At 37.3% G+C, this 26,557-nt stretch overlaps 1 protein-coding gene and 1 long non-coding RNA gene across 3 annotated transcripts; both read right to left on the reverse strand.

The window, feature by feature from the left end:
* Positions 1 to 924: 924 nt before the first annotated feature.
* Positions 925 to 2,848, reverse strand: LOC147474644 (uncharacterized). The gene is made up of 5 exons (XM_086585141.1): positions 2,733 to 2,848; positions 1,544 to 1,720; positions 1,317 to 1,380; positions 1,142 to 1,240; positions 925 to 1,047 (listed from the first exon to the last, which is right to left on the reverse strand). The coding sequence occupies exons 1-5, from the start codon at positions 2,846 to 2,848 to the stop codon at positions 925 to 927; spliced, it is 579 nt and encodes a 192-aa protein (XP_086441267.1).
* A 7,659-nt stretch (positions 2,849 to 10,507) lies between these two features.
* Positions 10,508 to 15,735, reverse strand: LOC147474645 (uncharacterized). Of its 2 annotated transcripts, XR_015208268.1 has the most exons (4): positions 15,431 to 15,735; positions 13,583 to 14,813; positions 12,324 to 12,379; positions 10,508 to 10,939 (listed from the first exon to the last, which is right to left on the reverse strand). It is a non-coding gene; the product is annotated as an uncharacterized LOC147474645 (long non-coding RNA). The 2 variants fall into 2 exon arrangements; XR_015208267.1 differs by lacking the exon at positions 12,324 to 12,379 and having other exon boundaries at positions 15,431 to 15,567.
* Positions 15,736 to 26,557: the final 10,822 nt, after the last annotated feature.

Here is a 26,557-nt window from a genome sequence, read left to right on the forward strand (position 1 = left end):
GGCATCGAGGGTAGGTTTATAGATAAATTTTTGAAAACTTTCATAATCTCGTCAAAATTATCGTCCATTTTTAACATAGCTAGTCTATGGGGAAACGGGGATTTTTTCCTGTATTTAGCATAAGGGTCAATATAAGTATCGCCCCTTTCTTTAATTGTTGTCAGTTTCCCCTTAGGTTGAGGTTTAACTGGTACTTCTACAGTATCTAGTAAGTTTTCTTTACCTTTATTAGTTTGTGTGGAATCCTTAGGCATTATTACTTTGTTGTCAACCATTTTCCCTGAACGGAGAGTAGTTACGTCCTTTAATTCTCCTTGTATTAAATTTTCATTACTAGGATTACTGGTTAATTCAAAGGCTGCACTACTACAGAATGACACTTATACCACTGTTTTTAAGTGTGGTATAAATATATTTACCACTGTTATACAACCGTGACAATAGGTGGTGTGGTATATAATAATAGCAAAACTGTGGTATATATGTTTAACGGATACTACGGTTTTTCAAAGAACCATGGTTTGTAATGCCCATTATATATCACGGTTATCAACATAACCGTAGCATATAAGCTATTGAAGCCGTGGTTTATATTAGTGTACATGTTATAATACCGTGGTATATAGTTATACTAAACACTACGGTTTATGCCAAACCGTGGTATATATATATATTTTTAATAATAATGCTAGTAACAGTCTTCCACTTAAAAACCGAACCTGCATAACAAAATTTACACAGCCTGCCCACATACAACATTTCCATCTTCCCAACAAATTCCAAAATGTACAATAAACTATCAAACATTGCAAAAAAAGATAATAATAATAATAAAATAAAAAAAACTTCCATTAATTTTTTGAGTGCACTAAGAAAACAAACTTCAAATTCCTTTTCATAAATTAAAAAGGTAAGACTCATAAATTAAACTGGAGGGGTCCGAACATAGCTAAAACTCATCCTCATTCGCTTCCGACGAATAATATCGAGTCGAACACCGTCAAGTTCATCTTGCGTGTATGTCTCCTTCAGTTCTAAATTTGTTATCTGGATGAGTCAAAACACAACATGTGGAGTTACTATATAAGAATAAGGCGAAGTCATTGAGCAAAATAAAGTGTTTGTCAAAACTTTCGAATACCTTATTTTCAAATGATCCAGTTGAACAAGCTTCTACTATTTCCCTCATAAACTTCATTGTATAATACCCATACTCTGTGCCACCTGGTTGATATGGGCCCTAACATATAGACTCACAACATATGTAAACATATACTTTTCAAAGAAAAAGACAATAATGTGTTGGATTTGTTTACCTTGATCTTGTCCCACTTCAGCGGAACTCGTTTCCCATCAACCCTTTGCAATATGAGGACCGCACTTCACAATAAGATAAATGCAAAACATTTAATTAACAAGGTTTAGAGACAACCAATAGAAACTAAGCTACGTTCTATTAAGCGAAACATGATTCACTCCCACATAGTTTATACTATCTTTCTCCTCAACAAAAGCTACAAAACCGATTATCAAGTAAGTAGACCTTATTGGTGGATGTTCTGTTATAATTTGAGCATCAGGGACCTGAGATGTTGCCCTAAGAAAGTGAGCCAAAGGCTGACCATATGTGTATGGAAACGCCGGTGATCTTTGTCGGCGCACGGATGGGTCGGCCGGCGGTAGTGGTTGCATCACCCAATTCAACCCCGATTGTAGTTCCCTGCATTAATGGAAAAAGTAAAATATTATCGGACATCACTTGATTTACAATGGAAACAAGTAACAATTTAATAATCTAATCAAGCGAATCTGAGATGATCTACCAGCCAATGCTCCACTAGTTTATGAACCCAAATTCAATTCCACTAGTCCCGTGTTCACCTCACCCCATGATTTTGAGTTGAAAAAGCATTAGTTTACAAAATGCTTACAAATCTTGCAGACCTAAAATTGGCTTAAGATGGACAGTTAAATTCTTCTTGGACGTTCGCAATTCTTGTAAGGACCAATAACTTAACCATAACAGCAAGCAATTAGACCATTCTAAAATCAAGAAGAGCTGACAAGAAGATCTAAACCACTTGATAAGGGCAAAAAATATCGATCAGAGAAAAGTCGAGAGCTACTGGCGTCAATGGTTAGAGAACCGATAAAAGTAAACAAATATAAAAAAATCAAGTACCCCCACTCCCCCTTAAAAAGCGATCGTTGGATCCCGAGGAAAATAGTTTTATGGACAATGGGCCATGGTGTTTGAACGATGACAATCTCATTATTTTATTCAAGATTATTAGTGATCTAACTTCACAGGTTGATCTAACTTCACAGGTCGTACGCACCCTTTCAACCCTCAAGGTATTTCAGTGAGTAAGGAGCAAGAGAGAGAGAGCTAACCTTATACTTTGGTAGTTGGCGACTTGGTGGTGAGCTGGTGAAGGAGCTCTTCTCGGGGTTTTTTTTTTGGGTAAAGTTCTCGACTTCTTGCCTTCTTTTTTTTTTTTTTCGAACAAAAGTGACAAAACCAAAGAAAAGAAAGTTTAAAACGCGATTTTTTCAAAATATCGCGATATATACGGTTTTTACGTTTAAATTGCGTTTCAAACGTTTTAAATGCGATATTTTGAAAAACACGGGTTCAAAACGCATACAAGATGCCTTGGCAATTTAACGGATTTTAAATGCGTTTTATTCAAAAAAACGCCGTACTTGGTGACAATTGACTGTAGTCATACCGCCTTGTAGAAACCTTCCGTCCATCAGTCACATTTTTGCCGTAGATTGATGGGTGCCCATCCTTACGGAAGTTTGTTAATCTTGTCACATTCAACAGTATCACTGGTACCTTCATTTTATGAATAACAACCTCGTCATCCCTACTCAAGCTGCTCTTCCTCTGATATGTAGGGCTTCAGCTCCTAAAAGGACTGCCACTCCTGAACATGGAGAACTTCCGAAAAAGGTTTTGGGTTTTTGAGTGCTGGGAATTTTTTTTTAGGGTCGGCGGAAGAGAAAAGAAGAAAGGTTTTGGTTTTTTTTAAATCGCGGGGCTGTTTTTCGGTTTAGGGCCGATTTCTTGGGCAGTTTTTCTCCCCTTTCTGTAATCGCGGGGGTATAATTCCTTTTTCTCTTCTTATTTCCCAGTGATTAATTTTTTCCTCTTCTGATTTAGCGTGAGTAAAGTGGGTACTTAAAATTTGCCTACGTGGACACCCTTAGAGAAGAGGAAAAGGGACTGCTATTATATATGTATATAAAGATAAAGAAATCATAAACCACGGTAGAAAGTGAAAAATTTATATACCACTGTTTATGTTTAAGGTAGTGGGGATGTGGAGTACTCTCACGCTAAAAAAAAAACTAACCATGGTATATGGCCCAACTTATCCCACGGTTTTCATGTAACTGTGACATATACTAGTAAACCAATGACCAAAGAAATTTCCGCCATGGTATATAAGTATTTCCCACGGTTTTTGGAAGAACCATAGTATAAACGTTCTTATTGACCGTGGTATATGTGTCATTCTGTAGTAGTGCTGTGTTTATTGATTTTAGATTAGGTACGGGTTGACCTGGAAACACGCCTTTTTGTTGGGTCTTTTCTTGGGATAATTGTTGGATGACTAGTAATATTTGTTGTTGAGTTTGCATGTATGCATCGAATCTATCAGTTTGAGAAGGTTGAGTTAACACGGGTTGTGTAACAGGAACTATCTCACGTTGATTATTAACGGGTGGATTTTGATAGTTGTTATTTACCGGGACTAAACTTCTATTATTATTATTATAATTATATTGCCCTTGTCCTTGCCTTGGTTGATATTGATTATAGTTATTGGTGGGCCTAACGTTTTGATTATTAAAACTTGGAGGTGCTCCTTGATGGTGATTACTACGCCAACTAAAATTAGGATTTTGTCTCCAACGTGCGTTAGGTATATTATTAAAAGCGCGTACATCTTCTGGCTGTGGTTGTTATTCATAGGCAAGAGGACAATAATGATCGGAATGCTCAAGACTGAAACAGAAATTACAGTGAAGAGAGTGTATATTCATGACAGGAGTAGGTTTCTCTTCTTGTTTATTGGCAGAAAGGGCATCTACCTTATGAGTGAGGGATTCAATTAAAGTTCTAAGTTAACCTCAAACATACTGGTTGCCTTAGCTGTAGAAGAAGGAATGGAGCGGGAGTAATCGTTACCTCCCCAGTTGTTACTTTATTTCTTGGATTGATTATCTAGAAAGTTATAAGCATCTGTGGCTCCTTTACTTTGAAAATTTCCTCCATTCATGATATCTAAAGTCTCTTTATAGTGTTGGGATAGGCCTTTGAAGAAGGCACGAACTAGTGTGTCTTTACCAAGATTATGATGTGGACATTCTACTAGAAGATCAGTGAAATGATTCCAAGCCTCAGAAAAGGATTCTTGAGGCTTTTAGCGAAAGAAATGAATATGTGATAACATTTTATCACTTTTCTATGGCGAGTAAAATTGTTCCATAAATAATTCTACTAGTTTTACCCATGTATCGACAGAGGTCGGCTTTTGTGCTGCTTTGTCAGCTAGGGTGAAAGGAAACACCCTGAGCTTTATTTGTTCAGGTCTTACGTTAGGATGATGAAATGTAGTAAGAACTTGTTGTATTCTACGTAAGTGTTGATAAGGCTTTTCATAGTCTAACCCATGGAAAATAGGTAGAAGATTAAATATATTGGGGGTAATTCTAAAATCTCCCATAGTATCTGCAAGAATTATGTAGGACTCAGGTCCATCATTTAAAGCCTTACAGAAATCAGAGAGGGGTCTCTCTGCTATTTCTTCAACCATTGCTACAAATGTAGTGTTGGTAGGTGTAGGTGGTGTGTGTGTGGTGATTGGTAAATTTCTAGATAGGCAATTATTTCTGCGTCTACGATAAACTAATATAGAAGGTTTATGCGTACCAGATCTTAATCTCATGCAAGTTTTAAGTCTAATAGGCAAGTCTTAATGAGCATGCAAAAATAGCCTGATTATTACTAGAAATAGAATCCTCTGACAGTAGATTCGAGGATGTATATAGGTTTTACCTGGAGCGTCCTTGTTATGCGTATAAATAGTGTCTTCAATAGCCTTGAAGCACGTCTACGTTACTTGAACAATGTGCATTGTGAAGTCCTATAAAAAGATTAACCTTATTAGTTTTTTAAGAATTAGGAAAATGCTTTTTACTATGGGCTTCGTGTTGGCCTTGATGTTAGGCCTATGAAACGGGCTTTGGTAGTGGGTGGTCTTTCTAATTAATATTTATTTATTTAATTTTATTTATTTATTTATATTTATATTTTATTTTATTTTATTTTATTTTTTTATCAAACTAACGGCCAGGTCACTTAGGAATTTGATGGAGATTTTCCGTGCGAGCACATTCCTTAATTAGATAACCCCAAATTCTATCAGTTTGCTAGACACTGTTTAGAATGAAGAAATTTTTTTTTTTTAAATTTTGTAGTTGATAGGATACAAGTACTGTAATGTACTCGTGAGATAATATTGAAAATAATGTTAAAAAATTAATTTACTGTAATTAACCTAGTGCGCGTGCGCGCTTAGAATTAAGGTATATTGGGCGTGGGTTGCGCTTAATAAGTAGAAGGTAGGTCGCACTCAATGAAGGCAAATTTGAGGCGTGCACGCGCTCACCACTAAATAACTAGGGTTGAAACTTTTAGGGTCAGGTCACGTGAAGGCAGGGAGTTGGCTGAACAACTTGTATGCTCTCGAACAATAGCAGAAAAATTCGAAGAAATTACGAACAGTGTTTTCATTGTTGTTTTGTGAATAGTAAAAACAGTGTTTCTAATTTAAACACGCGTAATGTAAACGAACTAGGTGGGAAGCGGCGCCATTGATAATTAATGACTTGTATTATTTATATGAACAGTAGATTAGAGATGCTTGAACAGTAGAGAAAGAGGTGAAAACAATAGATAATATACTCTCAATATCGTAGAAATAAAGAGGAGTAGTCGTGTTCGCCAAACTCTAATCATACACTATTTGGGTGCAAGTTAGATTAGAACTATACTTTACTAGTGAGAGTCAAAACAGTATATTTAAGGGTGAAAATAGTGAATTTCAATGATGAATAAAGATATTAGAAGGGGTTTAATCCGCCACGCGATTCGATTGACTATTAGTTAGTATCGAATCACTTGTATTGATCCCTAGTGAAGACCAAGTCCTCTCGAATCGAGGTTTCACTAGCATGAGAGTGTAGCTCTACCACAAATCTCTTTGGTGGTGGCTCTATACTCTAATTCTCCGTTATGAGCTCTATCTCTAGTTACTCATAACGAAGAACTTGACGTTCTTTTATGCAAAACAATAAAACTAATAGTTACTCATCCTCACATGACTTCATAAACCTCCTGTAATGGAGGCTTTAGCCGTGATTCATTGGATGAACAATATCAAAACAGTAAAATAAAGACATAATACTATAGAAATCAAATTGAGAATGAGCAAGGCTTTTATTTGAATCGGTTCTAATGGTGGCTACACTACAAAACTTAAAACTAAACTAGAGAAAGTAAACCTAATTAAAACTACTGAGTGTTTTCTAGAATAGAGGAGGAGATAAAGTGTTTTGCCTTAACCCTTTTTATATAGGAGAGGGTTAGGGTTATATTTTCGTACATGGGCCAGAAAGGGGGACTTTGGGCCTCTAAAGTGAGCCCAAAATCCATTAGGTCAAGTCTAAAACAGCCAATTCTACTAGAAATTACTTCAGTGACTTTTTTGTCCACTTTTACAGCTCTAATTGGGGCAAGATCGGGTCTATTGGAAAGCGTATTCCGATTCGGTCGTTTTGACATAAAGTAAGACCAATTCCAATGCCTGAGTCCAAAGATACGCCCTGTTGAAGTTCTATTGACTTTTATGTTCTTTTTCTACTCGAATTGACTTTGACTTCCTAGTTTTGACTGTGCTTGAAAAAGGCTTTTCTCCATGATTCTTGGACTTTAAATGTAGAACTTCCTCACCAATCATCTTGACTCGTTTTCCATGCAAAAGTGGTGCCTTTAGTCACCTAATCAACTTCAAGTCCTGAAATGCACAAAAACACTTAAACAGTACTAACTCTCATTTATTATAAACATAACTGGCCTAAATAGAATACTATTAAGGGATTTAAAATACACTTTTGGGTGCTTATCAACCATGTTACATCTATTCCTGTTCCTACATGTTACACACAAGCTATCAAAGATCCCAGATGGAGACAAGCCATGGCAGAAGAGTTTAATGCTTTGCAGAAGAATAATACTTGGGTTTTGGTCCCATACAATCCATCTTGTAATCCTGTTGGTGCTAAGTGGGTTTTTAGAGTTAAATACAAGAAAGATGGCGCTCTTGACAAACTTAAAGCCAGGCTAGTTGCTAAAGGATACCATCAACAATATGGAGTTAATTTTTAGGAGACTTTTAGTACTGTAGCAAAGCCTACTACTATCAGATTGATTTTATCCATTGTTCATCAAGCAACTTGATGTTAGTAATGTTTTTCTTCATGGTACTTTAAAAGAACAAGTTTTCATGTGCCAACCACCAGGTTTTATTGATCCTCAAAAGCCTTCTTATGTTTGTCAACTCAAGAAGTCTTTATATGGTTTAAAACAAGCGCCTAGAGCCTGGTGTGAAAATCAAGTTATTTGGAGCTTTGATACAACTTGACTTTACTCCCTCACAGGCTGATACTTCTTTGTTTACTAGAAGAGATTCAAAGAGTACTACCTACATACTTATTTATGTAGATGACATTCTTATTATTGGTAGTTCTACATCAATGATCTATATTATTCAATAGCATTGCCACCAAATTCGGCATTTTTTTTTTTTTTTAAATGCGTTTAAAACTTGAGATATTGGCAAGGTGTCTTGTTCTAGTTTAAAACTCGGGTTTTTAAAAAAAACGCGTTTTAAACTTAAAAACCGTTTAAAACCCGAGATTTTGAAAATCTCCCATTTAAAACTTTATTATTATTATTATTATTATTATTTTTAATAATTTAAGAAAACGCAAGAAGAAAAAAGGATTTTAGAATTTACCTTTTTGAAGAGTGGGCGTTAGATTGACTTATTTAGACAGTTCTATTTTGCTTTGGACTATTAATAATTGAAAATTTTAAAATTATTAATTTATTTGTAGTACTTGATTATGCCATTATGGTTTGTTAGGGTGTGCACGGGTCGGTTCGGGTCGAGTTTTGCATAAAACTGATGACCGAACTGACGTTCTCGGTTCCACACTATTGCTAACCAAACTGATCCGATCAAATTGAGTAACCAATCCAAAATATCGGTTCGGTTCAGTTGTGTCGGTTTTCGGATCTAAAATGGGTGGGAAACAGATCCCTTATTTCAAACCAAAAAAATAAAAACTAAATCAAAGAAAAATTAATTGATTTTTTAGTTCAACAACTCTTTAAATAAAAACTGTAGATCCATCCGTTTTATACCCTAATCCATACATAAACCACCAATTTCCTTTCATACCTACAATTTTTCCATGAAAATCAAATAAAACCAAAAAGAGTGAGGGAAGAGACCAAAAAATTCTTATTCTTATTTCTTTGAGTGAGAATGAGAAGTAGAGTCATTAGTGAGTGAATTTGATTAGTGAGAAGATAGAGTGGATAAGAAAAAATGGAGGTCGACTAGTGAATTTAAGAGAGGAAAGAGGGATGGAAAGATGTTAGGGTTAGTTATTCTTTATATGTTGTGAACCAACCGTTAGATTGATATTTATGGGCTGCAAATAAAAGTTTTTATAATTTCATGAAACATAACAAGTTGGGCCGGGTCGGTTAATTGCGGTTACCCCATATCTAAACCGAGCACCCAACCAACTCTGTCGGTCTTGCCATATTTCAAACTGATCCGAACCGTCTTTAATAGATAACCGAACCAAAAAGCACGGGTCGGTCGGTTCTGTCGGGTACCTTGGTTTTTTGCACACTCCTAATAGTTGGTAATTAGTAGTATCTTATTTAGAGTCGTGTTGTGGTACTGAATCTAAAACTTCTAGTGTTTGGATGAGTAATGATAATTTGATACTTTCATGTATTTGAATTTTCTTTCATTTGTATTATTATTATTATTATTATTATTATTATTATTATTTTATGTGCCTATTCTGTTTTCTACTTTTATAAAAAAATCAAACTCCTTATCTATTATATTCTTTATCATCGGTTTTTACCGTTTCTTTTACGTATTATACGTTTTAAATCCATTTTACCATTTTAAACCCATTTTTATGTCCTACGTTTTTTTACGCGTTTTTTTTACGATACGTTCTGTTTAAAACACGAACTAAGTTTTTTTTTATGTACACCGTTTTAAACCCGTACCGTACTTGGTGACAATGCTCAACAACTTAATCTTAAGTTCCCAGTGAAGAATTTAGGGGATATTTATTATTTCTTAGGCTTGGAGATCAAGAGAACTTCTGACACTTTGTACTTGACAAACAAAGTATGTGTTGGATTTATTAAAGAAAGCAAATATGGAAGGGGCAAAACCATGTTCAACACCAGTTTCAGCAGGACAAAAGCTTAATAATTCATATGGTTATCCACCTCTAGATGTTACCATGGTTCGTGATTCCGAACGGAATGACGGAATTTCAACGGATATTTTGGGTTTTCAAAAAAACAGAACGGCATCGGCATCGAAATTCACAGTATATTTCGCCAGGGGTATAATTGTAAATATTTGAAAAATGTTGGAATGTATCGTAAAACCGTCAAAATCCGAGATAAATTTGTTGATTCCGTCGAAAACTTAATCATCTTCTCCACACCTACCTGAAACAGTTGGAATCCTCCACCTTTGATCCAGCCAACCAACGGTTGAGATCGTCTTCACCATCTATCCCAAATTCATCATCAACCCATTGAAATTAAATCTTACATCTTAAGGAGTTGAGGGTGCTAAAATCATCTTCAATGCTCCTTTTTCGTTTTCTTTTAAATCTTTGGAACTTCATTACAGATTTCATGGTGGATTGGTGGTGCTCCATCTACAAGCCACCATTGTTGCCTCCATTTCATTACAGCCAGCTTTTAACTTAAATAGAATGATGTCATATCCATCAAATCCAATGGCCCAGATTATTCACATAATTTATTAAATGATATTTAAGACCTTACAAATTCCGATACAGTGGTTGGAATTCCGGTTTTTTGAGTTATTGGAATTCCGGTGATTCCGAAATCGTGAACTATGGATGTTACTGAATACAGGTCTACAATATCTTTGCTCGACTCGACCTAACATCTCCTTCTCTGTTAACCAAGTATGTTAGTTTATGAATAATCCTAGAACAATACATCTTGCTGCAGTTAAAAGGATTATTAGATATCTTAAAGATTCAATAGATCATGGTATTAAATTCACCAAAGGACCTCTCACTGTAACTGCTTTCTGTGATGCTGACTGGGCTGGCTGTCCAGTTGATAGAAGATCAATAAATGGCTTTATTGTGTTCTTTGGCTCAAATCCTATCTCATGGAGTGCTAAGAAACAATCTACAGTATCAAGATCATCTACAGAATCTGAATATAGAACCCTAGCAACTACAACAACATAATTATATTGGCTCTGTCTCATTTCACAAGATTTGCACCTTCACTTAAATGCTTCACCAACTCTATGGTGTGATAACATTGGTGCTTTGGCATTAGCTTCAAACCCTGTCTTCCATGCAAGGACAAAGCACATTAAAGTTGACTACCACTATACAAGAGAGCTAGTCACAAGTGGAGCACTTCAACTGAAGATATTTTCACCGAAGGCCTTTCCAGTCCAAGATTTTATCTGCTGAAGTCCAAACTTTCCATTGCTACTCAATCCAAAGCTTGAGGGGATGTAATAGAGCATTAACTTTGTGTCTGTAAATAGAACAGTCAACTTAGTCAAAGTTAGTTAGTTTGTTAAGGTTAGTTAGGATTCAGTTACATTGTAGCTAGTGCAAATGATTGCATATAAATACTTGCAATGATACAGATTAGAAACTAATGAAACAATTCACTTTTCAGACATTTACTCAAATCTTATTAATTATGCGTGATCAAAAGAAAAAAGTGGACAGATGACCAGGAACTTCAGAACGTCTTGGAATGCTTCAGAAAAGAAATTAGTAACAATATCCTGTGACAAACCATGCAAACGAAAAAAGGGCGGTGGCCTTGGTTTGAAAAAGCTCAGGGAAACTAACATGATGTTAGTGAGGTTTTCTTGGTCTTACGAATGATAACAGTACTTGGACCACGTATATGACAGGCAAACACATCAGCAAGGCTGGCAAGAATTAAAAATAAATAGTAATAATAATAACACCAAGCCTCCTGTCGGGATTCGAGAATGCTGTCAAGAAGTTCTTATCTAAACAAGCTTAAAGTGATTGTGCAGGAGCTACCGCAACCTACTTCTAAGCAGGTTGACAAGAAAGTCTGGAAGCACTCAGGTAATGGCATATTCAGTCAAAATCGGCCTTTGAAGCAATCTGAACTAAAATACCAATTTAAAGCGTCCCTAGTGTTTTTTGTGTTTGGTTTAGGGTTCACCCAAGGGTTGTTGCTCTTTGCTGGAAAATCCTATATGGAGGCTCAGACACAGACAATATGATTCTGGACAAAGGCTTAAGTGCTGCAATTGCAATCACAGTAAAGAAACATAGCCGCAACTGTTTTATAGTTTCCCATTGGCCGAAAGATTCTAGGGAATTGCTACTAGTTGGTTCCAAATACCAAATCAATACGCTCAGGCACCGATTTCCTCGCATTTACCAAACGTATATAAAAGCTCACTTGTAAGATCTCTTTGGCAGACATTTGCTGTGACTGGCCTTGTCCACATTCGGAAGGGCACGAATAGCAAGCCCCATCAGCTGGACAAACACAACCTCACTCATATATGTTGTGAGAAGGTCTATTTGACAGGCACATGCACACCCAGAGGGCTATATTGATAACACCATACAAGACTTGCATACAGTAAGAAGATTGAACCCTAAAGTCAAAGCTAGAAAAACTCCCAAGATTCTAGAATGTTTATGGCTGGCTCCTCCTGAAGCAATCATCAAGTTAAACACTGACTGCGCCTCTAAAGGCACCGAGGCAGAGCTGGCGAACGTTTCATCTTAGTAATCATCAGGGAGCTGTTTTAGGCACCTATCTTAGTTGACTAGGTGTGGCATCAAGCTACAAAACTGAAAAATTGGGCAATTGTTAACAGCATAACTAAAGCCACTGAGGAAAGGCATTATGGAGGCACCTCCGGGTAGAAATGACTTGGCAGCAGCCGCTAAAGCTTTCCAAACCGATGGAGTCCTACGGAGAAGTAAAAGTAACAAGACATCAATGATCAATAACTTGGCAACAGAGTTGCATGTGCGTTAATATTGGAAGCAACAAAAGGCACACCTTAAGTCTATATATTCCCTCTCGATACACAGTAACTATTCAGGGACACGAGTATATATCTATCATTTACCGAACTGTGTCAGCCTAGATACAAGTGAACTCCTGAATTATGCCTCCTTTGGTCTGAAATGTGGATCATATCATCACGATGTTTGTCTAATTAAGAGAAATTCCTAAAACAATATCCATTTTAAATGTCATGCGTTTACCTGAAACGTTCTAAATAAAATGAGAGGCCACTGAAGCCTATAAATAGAATACTCTTTCTCTTTGCCGAATTCACTATTCACTTGGATTAGAAAAAGAGGCAAGGAAAGATAGATCCAAAATTAGATCTAGCTTTGTGAGAAAGAAGGGGGTTGGTAGATCGTTGTCCACACAACGTCCAATCTATTCTAAAATAATACAACAGAAAATCAAGGGGTTGATTGTTGATTCGGATTCATAAAGTTTGGATTCTCAGAGTTATCAAAACCGGATCTCAAAAGTATGTTTTCTATCCAAAATCGTGAGAACCCCATTGATTCCACTGCGCGTGGGTTCTCGCGGTTTGTAGAAATATTTGTTCTGAAAATAACGGTTCCTACACCTTCTTTCCTACTTTTCAAACGCACACCAAAGCGAAACTATAGCCAGACAAAGGCGAGTACGGAAGAATCAATCTCAAGCATGGCATCTCTGACACAGACACCGACACCGACAAGACTTTTAAATGATCGCATGATACAGACCTAGGGAAGATAAACTAAACCAGATGAAAAAACGAAAAACGTGTCACAAACCATTGCATTCTACTGGTAAAAGAAAATGAAAAAAATATTAGTTCCTCGCAATATTGACTTCTATGTAGTATTTTTTCTTTTCTTTTTGATTGGTCTATTCACACAAAACCATCTAAACAAAAATAGTAGTCTTCGGATCTGCTACTTATGCAGATGTAGAATTTCAATATTCTCACAATTAACAACTCTCTATATCATTTAACTCAATGTAATCAGAAGGGTGCAAGTAAATTACAACGGAATACCATTTCTCAAGAAGCAAACAGCACCAAATCTGAAAAAGTTTAACACGTTAAGAAAATTTGAGAGAATTAAAGAACAGCATTACCACTTAAATTCGGCATAATCCAAACTGGACAAGTGTTCCAACAGAAATCTCCATTTTCGTAGAAAAGCTGTAATGTCTTTGTCTCAAGTTTGAATGTCCCCATATAAAAACCCCAAGGCTGCAAATATTCTGCATCATGATCAGTGAAGAAGACTGAACCCTTGCATTCTGGATGGTCAGAAACAAGTATGGAGAATGAAGTATTCAAACCAACAAAGAGCATAATCCCCCAAAGTATGCACCTCTTCCCATTTCTTGCTGCCAAAATCCAATTTAAAGACTTTGAAGTAATAACAGCCATCATCCTCATCGTCTTCCGAACCACGCGAATCTACAGGTTCAGGTTCATAACTAAAAAATTTCACAACCATATGCAGATCACCCAACAATTCCACAAGATAAAGGTTCCGACATTCATCTTCTATATCTTTGGTTCATCTTCTTTATCTTTGGGAGGTAAAGCGATTTCAATTCCAACACGCCTGGTAATGTCAAAACACCACAACATGCCTTCCGTATCAACAATGTAAAACTTATTATTGAACAGTAAGATGTCTTTATGAGAAGTATTTGAGATTTTCATGGTTGTCCAGGCTCTATCAGTTGGTCTAGCAAAAGCCAATTTCCCGTCTTCACGAAAAAGTACAAAAGCAACAAATAGTTCTTTTAAAGGGACTGTTGATGAGGAAGAAGGGAGAATGACTAAATGGGTACTGTTAGTACAATATGAGGGATCTGAACCAACAAAGTCTTCCAACATAGAGATTGGTGGGAGAAGAAAACTAACACGAGACAGTGGATTTAGAATTTCCATCCTTTGATTGCCACGTATTATTAACCAACCATAAGGAGAACCTGAACAAGAACAATTAATAGCTTCGGGCAAGTAGAGTTTGTGAACTCCCTCTGAAAGACTATAGAATTCGTGGCTACCTGAGTAATTATTGTCCACTTCACCCTTCTCATAGAAAGGAAACATCATCCATGGAAGTGTTTTAGGAGAGAAATTATATCGACGCTGATCAACCGTAACAGATTGCCATGATCTACAAACTGTGCCAAATCTTATATAATCTTCTATTGAATTTAAATGTTCTGCTATTAATCCAAGGACTTCGGAGCTTCAGACCAATTCTTGATGTCTTCCATTCGTATTGCTGTAAACATTAACTAATCTTGTTGCATCGTCTCTCCCCCAAAACTAGTATACCACAATGCCTAATTTGCAAACCTGAAAAGAAGAACACAGAAGAACAACCCAAAGTCAAGTACCAAAACCTTTTGCAAAAATACAACATAAACTAATCACATGTAAAATACTAAAATTCATTTCACAAACTATCAACTGAATCAAAACAAATGAAAGTTATCAAACCATGTAATGATCCCATACCCCAAATTTGATAACATTAAGAGAAGCAAAATATTGTCAAAGAAAGGGTTAATATACATGTAGAGTAATAACATTAAATCCATTATCAAACTAAAAGAGATTGCACATGCACCATCGAAATCTACATCAGAAGTATAAACAAATATTTCCATATCAAACTAGCAAACAACCCCAGACCAAGAAGAAAATTGTTGCAAAAACCAATTGGAAAAGTAACCCCATTACAGAATAGCTAAAAATTCAAGCCCCGTGTCCGATTAACTTAAAAACTTGACTACAACAATAGAAAATTTTCACGAAACATGTTATACTGTAAGTCTGTAAGTGAACTGTAAACAGAAAAGAAACCAATAAAGATTGGAGTAGTAAAGCATAATCTGATACAAATCAATAGCTACAAGCATGCATAATAAACTATTAATCAATGAAAACAAAGAGAGTGGATGGATGAAAACCTTGCAGGGTAAAATGTGTTTTCCAGGTGAAGTCAACACCTCTGTACATCACTACATTGTTTTCTCCAAAACCCAAACCCCAATGGTTTTCCATCTCGTAAACTTTTTGAGTTAGAAAAGTGTAGACCACTAGAGCCCATTGGACTGGACCTCACCTCCAGACGTCCACACATTGTCTTGTAAACAATCTCTTCTTGAAAGTTTGTGGATCCATTGACATGTGTAAACTGTGAACTGTAAAGTGGTATTCAGGCGAGAGGGTCTCAGTGTCTGACCCAAGTAGTCTAGTAGTACTTAATTTTTGTGCTACACGCATTAATTACTGCTATTGCATATAGACCATTCATTCTGCAAACTTCATATCACAAAAGACTTCACAGATTCGTAAATAATTGAATCTACCCCTCTTGTGTTTGTTAGCTTGTAAAAATTTGAATGAAAACTTGAGCCTAAAGTACAGTAGTTTTGAACTTCTATAGAAGTATGTGGTTCATACTTTCTCTGTCCTTTGGTAACCCTTATGTGATTATGATCTATGTAGACATATCAGATGATCTATGTTTCGACCCCCACATACGTGGTAAACGTCAATTATTAGGGGTCTATTTTATTCATTTAATCGACAGGGCTAAAGCCCAATTTGCAATACCATGGATCAATGTGATGGTCATTAACTCACGTAATCCCAAGAAATTTGAACCTTAGCCACATGGTTTTGTCACTAATGTACATTTGATTTATGTCAGGATTCATTTTTATCAAAGAGATAATTATCGGATGAGAGTTATAGTCATCATAATTCTTTCAAGATACAAAATTACTTGAGCTACAAAGACTCTCTACTCTACCTATATAAATACCAAATTATTTTTCATAAGGAACTACGTGGAAACTTGATCCATAGAGAATAGATCTTGGGTACGTAGGCAACTATTATCTTGGTTCAGTTTCATCTCCCCCAACATCAAATTCCTCTGTTTCTTAGTGCGTTCTTTACCATTGCTCTCGTTGTATTGAAGCAGTTTATTGCCGAAACATAATTGGCGCCGTCTGTGGATTTTTTGAATCCATTATCACGTAAAATAATCAAGATGGTAAGCACAAGAAGAAGACCGAACAAACAACATATTCCTCCTGCCAATAGGAATCGCAACCCTCGAAATTCAAGTCGGACAATGCAAGAACCGTTGAACAATCAAGTTGCTCCTAGTGGTAGGATCAATTCTCAACATCCAACTGCGAAGAAGATCACGCTGCCTACCGCGAAAGCGGCGATACAAAAGCCTCTCGAAAAGAAGGCATCGCGAGAAAGAAAGTATAAGGAAAACCTTCATCCCAAAAACCGACTGACAGGAGGAAAATTATCATCCCGCGGAAAAGGGAAAAAAATAAGAAGAAAGGAAAACCTTCATCCTAGACTAGATCGACCTGACAGGGAAGGCCGACCTCGTAGATTTGAGAAAAACTGCCATCCCAGACAGGTCCAACTAGGCAGGGAAAGGAGGCGTCACAAAAGAAAATATAAGGAATACCAATATCCCAAATGAGACTGACCTGACAGAGAAGGCCGACCTCGTTGACCTGAGGAAAATCGTCGTCCTAGACAGGTCTGATCCAATAAGGAAGGAAGGTGTCACAGAATCAACTAGAGGGAATACCACAATCCCAGACAAACTACCGACCTAGATAGCCGGGTTTTACGCGAAAGAAAAGACAATCTCGGTAGGACCGAGCGTGTGTATCGCCTAAAATCTCTAACTCTTGTAAGAGGTAATGGTAGGTGTCATCTTTCACATAGGCTCGACCGGGGGCGTCTGTCTGTTTAAATCTTCTGGATAAAATGGATTTCACCCCACTTAACACGAAGTCCCTTTGATGTAACTTCCCACTCATCGTAAAGTTCATCCGAACCTTACGAAGCTTGTCCGATTCATCCGTATCCGTTGCCACGAATTTCCAAACGGTGGATGCCCCGGGCTTCCAACGCCTATCTTTCATGGATGCTTCTTCTTCGTGGTACTACCGGATCTCTTTGAATGTGGATAACCAAGAGTTCACCGCCTTCATTACCGACTAAGGCATTTTACGCTACTTCGTTATGCCCTTTGGTGCGAAAAAATGCGGTGCAACCTACCAAAAGCTTGTCAATACAATTTTTCCGATCTGGCTTTGGGGATAATAATGGAGGCTTATATCGATGATATAGTCGTTAAATCGAAGCTTCTTGGTGATCATCTTTCCGATCTTCAACTTGTTTTGATAGGCTTAACAAGTATAACATGAGACTCAATCCGCCAAATGTTCTTTTTGGCCTCTCTTCCGAAAATTTCGGGATACCTCATGACTCGTAGAGGTATTGAGGCTAATCGATCGATATCTGGCGCCGTTATTGATATGCCATCACCAAAAAATAAGAAGAAAATTCAACGACTTCATCGGGTGCGCTGGCGCTTTCTTCATAGATTTATTTCTAAACATTAGATCGTTGACATCCCTTCTTCCAAACTTTAAAGGGGGCAACTTGGAACGTTGATTGTGAGATGGCATTGCAACAAGCGGAGAAATACTTGGTCGATCCTCCTATATTGACAAGTCCTTCAGGGTCAACCTAGTGGCATATACCGGCGGCTATAACTTTCAAGCCGTTAGTCTTTGTTATTTTCATTGATGATGGTAGACCCGTCTTTTTATCGGTAAGACTTTAACCGAAGCCGAAGTCGTTATTCAAAGATGGAAAAATTGCACTTGCATTGGTTCATGTCGCTCGCCGATTGAAACCATACTTCCAGGGGAGGTTGGTCAGAATTATACTAAAAATCCCTTACGCAAGATCTTTCGTAATGCGCAGGAATCAAGTAGATTAGCCGGATGGGAAAGTTATCATAGTGCATATAACATTGTCTTTGAAAGTCGTACTACTGAAAAAGGACATGCTCTAGCTTCTTTGATAGCTGATTTTCCAATTGATGATTCTCCTATTGACGATTTCTTGCGCCAGGAAGAATCTATGGATGACATTCTGCCGCCAATAAGCGGGGCTTAATTTAAGACCAAACATGAAAACACAATTCCTAATCTCATTGACCTATGGATTGTTTACTCATATGGCTCCCATAGTAAATATGGGTCTGGAATTGGATGCATTTTTTGTTAAACCCGGCAGAGAAAAGATTGGGAAATCTGTGCGACTTGGCTTCGCCGCTTCACATAACGAAGCCGAGTATGAGGCTGCCATTTGTGCCTTGAGAACAGCTTTGACACTGGGGGCGTGAAAGCTCCAGTTATACACGGATTCTTGCTTTGTTGCCAATCAGTTTGGTGGGTCTTTTGAAAGCAAGAGATGAGCGTATGGCGGCTTATCTTAGTTTGATACGGAGTCTTGCTCGACAATTTGATAGCATCTCTATCACTCAAAGACCCCGAAATGACATACGTCGTGTAGATTCATTGGCTTATCTCTCCGCTGCCGTTAGAAGCGAAGGGTCAAGACACATCACTTTTGCAGTCATCTTTTCGTCAGTCTAAGTTTGAACGTTTTACGCTCGCTTAGTTCGTTACTCTCATTACGAAAAAATCTGACGAAGTTACCACATTTAGCTTCGTCAGTTTAAGTTTGAACGCTTTTATGCTCGCTTAGTTCATTACTATCATTACGAAAAAAATCTGACGAAGTTACCACATTTAGCTTTGTCAGTCTAAGTTTGAACATTTTTTACGCTCGCTTAGTCATTACTATCGCTACGACAAAATCTGACGAAGCTACTACATTTAACTTCGACAGTCTAAGTTTGAACACTTTTATGCTCGTTTAGTTTGTTACTATCACTATAACAAAATCTGGCAAAGTTACCACATTTAGCTTCGTCAGTTTAAGTTTGAACGCTTTTACGCTCGCTTAGTCCATTACTATCGTTCCGACAAAATCTGACGAGGTTACCACGTTTAGCTTCGTCAGCCTAAGTTTGAACGCTTTTATGCTTGCTTAGCCTAAGTTTGCAAAGTTAAGTACGCATTGGGGGCGTTTTTCTCTACGTGGGGGCGTCTCGTTCTATTTCATTTCAACTGCATAAATCTACAACATTGTCAGTTTTCCGCAGGTATGTTATCTGATACAACAACAATATTCAATAACAAACCCATTTTTATTTTTCACAAAAGAAGTTTTAGCTCTATAGTATTACATTTACATAATTATCTAATCAATTGTCTCTGTCAATTGTCTTACGGTTGTTCGATTAAATCTTCATTTTCTTCTTCGAAATCTGCATTCGCTTCGCTTAGCGCTTTCGGTTAACTATTTTCCGCAGTCATTCTTTTTTTTTAAGGCATTATGCCGATCTTTCTACGAAAAATTTTCCGAGCGAAAATTTTCGTCAACTTCATTATTTTTTTTTAAGGCATTGTGCCGATCTTTCTACGAAAATTTTCCGCGCGACAATTTTCGTCAGTTTTACTATTTTTTCTAAGGCATTGTGCTGATCTTTCTACGAAAAATTTTCCGAGCGAAAATTTTAAAAATCGTCAGCTTCATTATTTTTCTAAGGCATTGTGCCGATCTTTCTACGAAAATTTTCCGCGCAACAATTTTCGTCAGTTTCACTATTTTTTCTAAGGCATTGTGCCAATCTTTCTATGAGAAACTTGCCGAGCGAAAAATTTCGACAGCTTCGTTATTTTTTCTAAGGCATTGTGCCGATCTTTCTACGAAAAATTTTCCGAACGAAATTTTTTGTCAGTTTCATTATTTTTTCTAAGGCATTGTGCTAATCTTTCTACGAAAAATTCTCCGGGCGAAAATTTTCGTCAGCGTCATTATTTTTTCTAAGGCATTGTGCCGATATTTCTCCACGAAATTTTCCAAGCAAAAATTTTTGTCAACTTTATTATTTTTTCTAAGGCATTGTACCGATCTTTCTACGATAAATTTTCCTAGCGACAATTTTCGTCAACTTCATTATTTTTTCTAAGGCATTGTACCGATATTTTTACGATAAATTTTCCTAGCGACAATTTTCGTCAGCCGATCTTTCTACTATAAACTTGTCGAGCGAAAAATTTCGACAGCTTCGTTATTTTTTCTAAGGCATTCTGCTGATCTTTCTACGAGAAATTTTCAAAGTGAAATTTTTTGACAGCTTCATTATTTTTTCTAAGACATTGAGCTAATTTTTCCGAGCGAATTGAACATTTCCAACAGTTTCATTATTTTTTTCTAAGGCATTGAGCTGCTTTTTTCGAGCGAATCTTTCCGAAAGCTTAATTGAAATTTTTGACAACCGTTATTTTTCTAAAGCTTTAAAGCATTGAGCCGATCTTTTTCTCAACGAAATTTATGTCGACTTCTTTAATTAGTCGTCTATGACATTCATTGACTTTTGTGCGAATCCTTTTCTCATCAACTCTTCGCGTGAATTTTTTTTCGTCATCTTGCCGTTTCTACCTGCGACAACAAGAATAAACTTTTAAAATCGGGTCTTGGACTTAACCAAAATTTTAAGATAATTGATAAAAAACACTAACATACCTGTTTCATGTGGTCGAAATTTTTTGACACCGCTTTGTCATATTCTCTGAACTTTTCTCCGTCTTCTTCGGCAGCCCAAAATAACTCAATAATTGCACATTTTTTTTTTACTCAACGGAATTACACTCCCGCAAACTTAATTTGACCATCGCCGCAACATCGTGTATTTGTTGTTTCTGTCACCTTCTTTCCACCTCACCAAGTCTACGATCGTCATCAAGTTTTCTTTTTCTCGATTATCTTTCGCCCGTATAATACGGTCGTTTCTACCTAAAAAGAAAAAATATGTCAGAAAACACAAAAACCGGGTTCACTGGGCCAGATCAATGCGAGGTAGGTACGGTGCCCTTCCTTTGCTGGCGGTGCACCGTATAATGTTTGATATTTGAGTTCCGAATGCACCGGGCCAAATTAAAGAAGCGTAGGTACGGTGCCCACCCTTTACTGGTAGTGCATGGTATCATGTTGTTGATATCAGTTTGAATAGAGGCGCCATCATCGCCTTCACCACGTTTCTTCTACAGCAGCTTATGAAGGAATTCGCTCCGAACACCAACAGTTTTCTTTTTTATCATCTCCACATGATCCATGCAGAGGAATTCCTTACGAAAAAATTCATCAATTCAAAGGCCGTGCATAAAATCAAAACAAGAAAAAGGAAAACGATAGCAGCATACCGCACATAGTTTACTTACCACAAAAGTCGAAACCCAAGATGAGATGCAAAGTGTCTGTTTGATGGAACCGGATGTGTTTTTATACTGGTTTCCAGAGAGGAGCACCCATCTCGATATCCTTCCACCGTTAGAGAAAAAAGAGATTTTTTGCTCTGCGGAAACCACCGCCCGCCAGTGCTTGCCTCCACTTTAAGCGTTTAACCCTCATAAACAAAGATGAAGAGAGAGAGACGCACCTGTTGGTCGACCCGAAGAAGGATCACAGAGTTATAAAGTAGCAGTGTTGGAGCCTTGGCCACGTTCTGTCAGCAGTGTTGGAGCCTTGGCCACGTTCTGTTTTTTCCTGGATTGGGATATGCGAGAGAGGCACCAGTACTTATATAGGGTTTCCAAGCGGGTTTTCCAGTGCTGGTGGGATTCTTTTTTAATCTAATTTCATCTCTAATCTCAATTCTTATCTACTCCACATTCTTATCTCATCCGAACACTTTGAGTCCAATTAGTGTTTAACTTCCTTTTATTACTATTATTACTATATTGCCCTTACGTTTAATTTCAACGGTCTAATCCTAGTATCGCTATTCCGGTGGTACGCGTCGTCGAAATCAACTTTCGTATTGTTACGTAATGCGTTCGGTAAAGTTTTCGACAATCAATTTCTTTTGAAATTTTTTCGGTGCATCTTTTATTTTTTCTGTGCATTTTTCAGCCTTTTTTTTTTTTTCCGTGATTATCGTTAGTTTGACATTATTTCGTTTCCGATAATTCACGAATTTTTCCCGATTGTCCATTTTCCTATCATTTACGTTCACGCGACATGTCACACCCCGAATTTCGACAGAATTCGAAAAAAACATTATTTGTTCCCGACTCTTCGATCTCCGAGGTGTGACGCACTCTCAACTCTCAAAAACCCATAAACAGTTTAAATATGCAGATAATAAAAACCCATAAAAATTTTAACTTAAACAAAAGTCTTCTTCATGACAAAGATTCACAAATAAGATTAGGTTACAACTCTCCTTTCAATAACTCTTTAATAAAATTTACAAATGAAATACAAAAAACATTGTCTAGACTGAAATTCTATATCACCTCAAGGGAAAACAAAACAAATCCTGAGATGCAACGCTAACGCAAACCACAAGCAAAGAACCACTCTTCTTCAACACTAAACCCTGTCAAAACTTATCAACTATGTTCATTGAATGAACACACCCGATAAGCAAACATGCAATCGGGTTGACAAGATTATAAAATCTTTGGTGTGAGTAGCTCTAAAAACAACATATACCTATACAAATATATATACATAATCCATACGGCAGTTAGTTCCTCCACCGAGGCGCCTTAACTTTCGACGACTAATATAACATCCTTAAGTACAATAATTAAAGGTAGGTGGTCCCTCGAGGCCTTTAACTTCCCACTAACCACACAACAAACTATACCCATCATAAATGAGGTATGTAGTTCCTCCATCGAGGCGCCTTAGGTTCTAACTAAACAAATAACCAACCAAGCATATTACCATAATTAGATTATTTCAGGCTTTCTTTGCGTGTCCCTAAAATTCACGTCGTATCTATGTCTTACCTAGTTTCCCTGGCTACCACAATCGCTACCCAATGCCGAACATGTACATCCACATGCCTCCCCTTACATAATGAACCACTCCGTGGGTAACCACCCTGAGCGGGATGCCGCACACCAGGTAAATCCTCACACGGAAGCAATTATGTAAGTAATGCCACTATTCGACATAAAGTATTGCGTATCTCGTTCTATTTTGCGAACGGAATAATCAAGCCACTATTCGGCTACGATTGCCCAACACATGGGTCAATCAACATCTCATATATATACAACATCTTATATATCAACATCTTATATATCAAGCCACTATTAAATTCACGATTGCCCAACACATGGGTCAATCAACATCTCATATATATACAACATCTTATATATCAACATCTTATATATCAAGCCATTATTAAATTTCACGATTGCCCAACACATGGGTCAATCAACATCTCCTATATATACAACATCTTATATATCAACATCTTATATATCAAGCCACTATTAAATTTACGATTGCCCAACACATGGGTCAATCAACATCTCATATATATACAACATCTTATATATCAAATCAACGCCCACACAGGCGGATCACATGAGTTGTGGTAGTCGGGTTCTAGGATTTTTCGTTCGTAATTTATTGGTGTCATACATTTATGACTCATAAACGTTTCACTATATCGCGCATGTCAAATACATTATTGCACTAAGCCACAATATTTAGAAATGTCTCGAATATATCTCATAACCATTTTCATTCTTTCACGTGCCAATATATTATTGCACTACACCACACTCCGTGGGCAAATATTCACAAATACTCTATTAGCATCTCACATATAAAATAATGGAGTGTATATACATTTCTCTAAGATATTGCATTAATATATATATCCCAACATATGATATCATGTCATAATGCTTCAACGTATCACATACATTTTTATAGCGTATTAGGAATATAATGTCTCCTAACATCTCAATATCGTCACGTGTCAAAAATACACAACATCAAGGTCAAATCTTTCTTAGATAATGACCACCAAATTATACAAGCTTCCACAACATTTTATTACTATATGTGTCCATATAATATACACATAAAACGTAGCACAAATAAACAGTCCACAGTCCACAATCAAAGCCCAATATATATATGTTTTACACACTACTCACGTCAAATCTAAATTAGATAATGACCAACCAAGTTATACAATCTCAACAATATTTTATTACTATATTTATCCATATAATCAAATATGTGAAAAACTGGAAAAGTCAACATTCACAGTCAACGGTCAACGGTCAACAGTCAACGGTCAAAGGTCAAAGTCAACATATCATGGTCAAAGTCAAACTGTCCTGGTCAAAGTCAACATGTCATGGTCAAAGTCAAACTGTCCTAGTCAAAGTCAAACTGGCGTTTCCGTGTTTGACAGGTTCAGGGTCATAGCCATGGTTCATGGCTAAGGTCAAAGGTGCATGGTTCACGGGCTCGTGACTAAGGTAATGGTTCGGACCTAACTGGTCAAGCCCAAACCTTAGAACCCGAAAGTCTAAACATTGAAGGACCCATTTAGATCTATTTTACGTCCTATGGACTGGCCCCAAGCAATATTAGAAACTGGCCCCAAACAGTTAAGTGGTTCAGTCCAAAAATTGTAATATGAACTGGTCCACCAATCTTAATGAAATCGGGCCCAAACAAAACAATCTAATCTAGCTAAGGCCCAACCACTTAAATTAGATTTCAGCCCCAAAATGAAATAATAGAACTGGCCCAAACAAAAGTGGCCCAAACAAAACCAAAATAAACCGGCCCATTGAACTGAACCAAACTGGTCCGGCCCAAGCCCGAAATTGAAATTTCTGTTCATCACCTTCACCCATTTCTCTCCTCCACCACCACCAAATCCGGCCACCACCAAGCACTAATCGACCACCCATTTTGATCAGGCGGTTTTAATCCCCATAACAAACCCAACAACATTAACAAACACACATTCCTCAAATCATTCAAATCCTAACTTCATCAAATCTAGATCTAAAATCGCGACCGCCATTAATGGCTTCCCCAAGCTTCAATGACCCCATCAAACTCCCTACTACCCCCATACATCAACTAAGTTCGTTATTCCAACACCAATACATCAAACCGACCAATTAAAACTGTTTCTTTGGGGTGTTTGGGCAAGCCGCCATTCATGGCTTCTTCCAAACTTCCCAAAGACACCTCGGCCCGACCCCACAACCACCACCAAACAAATCGATGACCACCTTCCACTCACCATCACTAGCCACCACCGATTCTAACCCAAAACAGCCTAACCGAAGTTTTCTCACGACTCTCCCAGAAGCCATTAGCGCTGTCGAAGCTTCGATGACCGACACCAACCCAACCTTCATCCCCTTACTACTACCACCAGCCGGTTTATATAATATTGTGTCGGAAATTTCTTGGTGCCGCGAAATGTTTCTTGAGTTTGAGCATTTCAACCAAAACCACAGTTCAGTTCGACGGTTTCAAAGATAACCAAAACAATAGGCTTAATATTTAGCCGGTTTAATAATATGATACATGGCGAAGAAAAATGGATGAGAAATGGAATGAAAAACATGAGATCAGAATTGTTTACGTGGTGAGGTAGAAGACTAACTACTCACTTTAATCCCAAAGCTCCACTTTAATCCTCAGAAGTCCGAGCCATCAGGCCTAACGCTTCCAAACCCAACGAGCTTCAAGCTCTGCCTCCATTTTTAATATATTTTATTCTTTATGAACCCTATTCTCTAGAAAAATGTGTTTATATACTTGGGTCCGAATCCCAAGCCCAACACCAACTCGGGCCCAAAACCAGGCCCACGTATCCCGAGTCCAATTCGACGAATTTTGAAAATAAATAAATAATTAATTAATAAATAGAAAAATACGTATTTAAAAAAATACGGGTGTTACCCGACACTTTGTTATACATTCCGCTTTACTCTTTTTTCTTATTCAATTTTTTCTTGCCTTTTTTTCTCTTCTTTGCCATGTATGAACTTTGTTTCGCATGACAAAATGTTCGATGTTCGACCCTCACATACATTGGTAAACGTCCATTATTAGGGGTCTATTTTATTCATTTAATCGACGAGGGGCTAAAGCCCAATTTGTAATACGTGGATCAATGTATGCGGGGCCATTAACTCGTGTGTCTAAGGTTGAACCTTAGCCACGTGGTTTGTCACTAATGTACACCGATTTATGTCCGGATTCATTTCTTATCAAAGAGATAATTATCGGATGAGAGTTATAGTCTATCATAATTACTCAAGATACAAGATTACTTGAGCTCT

This window comes from Coptis chinensis, chromosome 9, assembly GCF_015680905.1.
Source record: "Coptis chinensis isolate HL-2020 chromosome 9, ASM1568090v1, whole genome shotgun sequence".
NCBI classification, from domain to species: Eukaryota; Viridiplantae; Streptophyta; class Magnoliopsida; order Ranunculales; family Ranunculaceae; genus Coptis; species Coptis chinensis.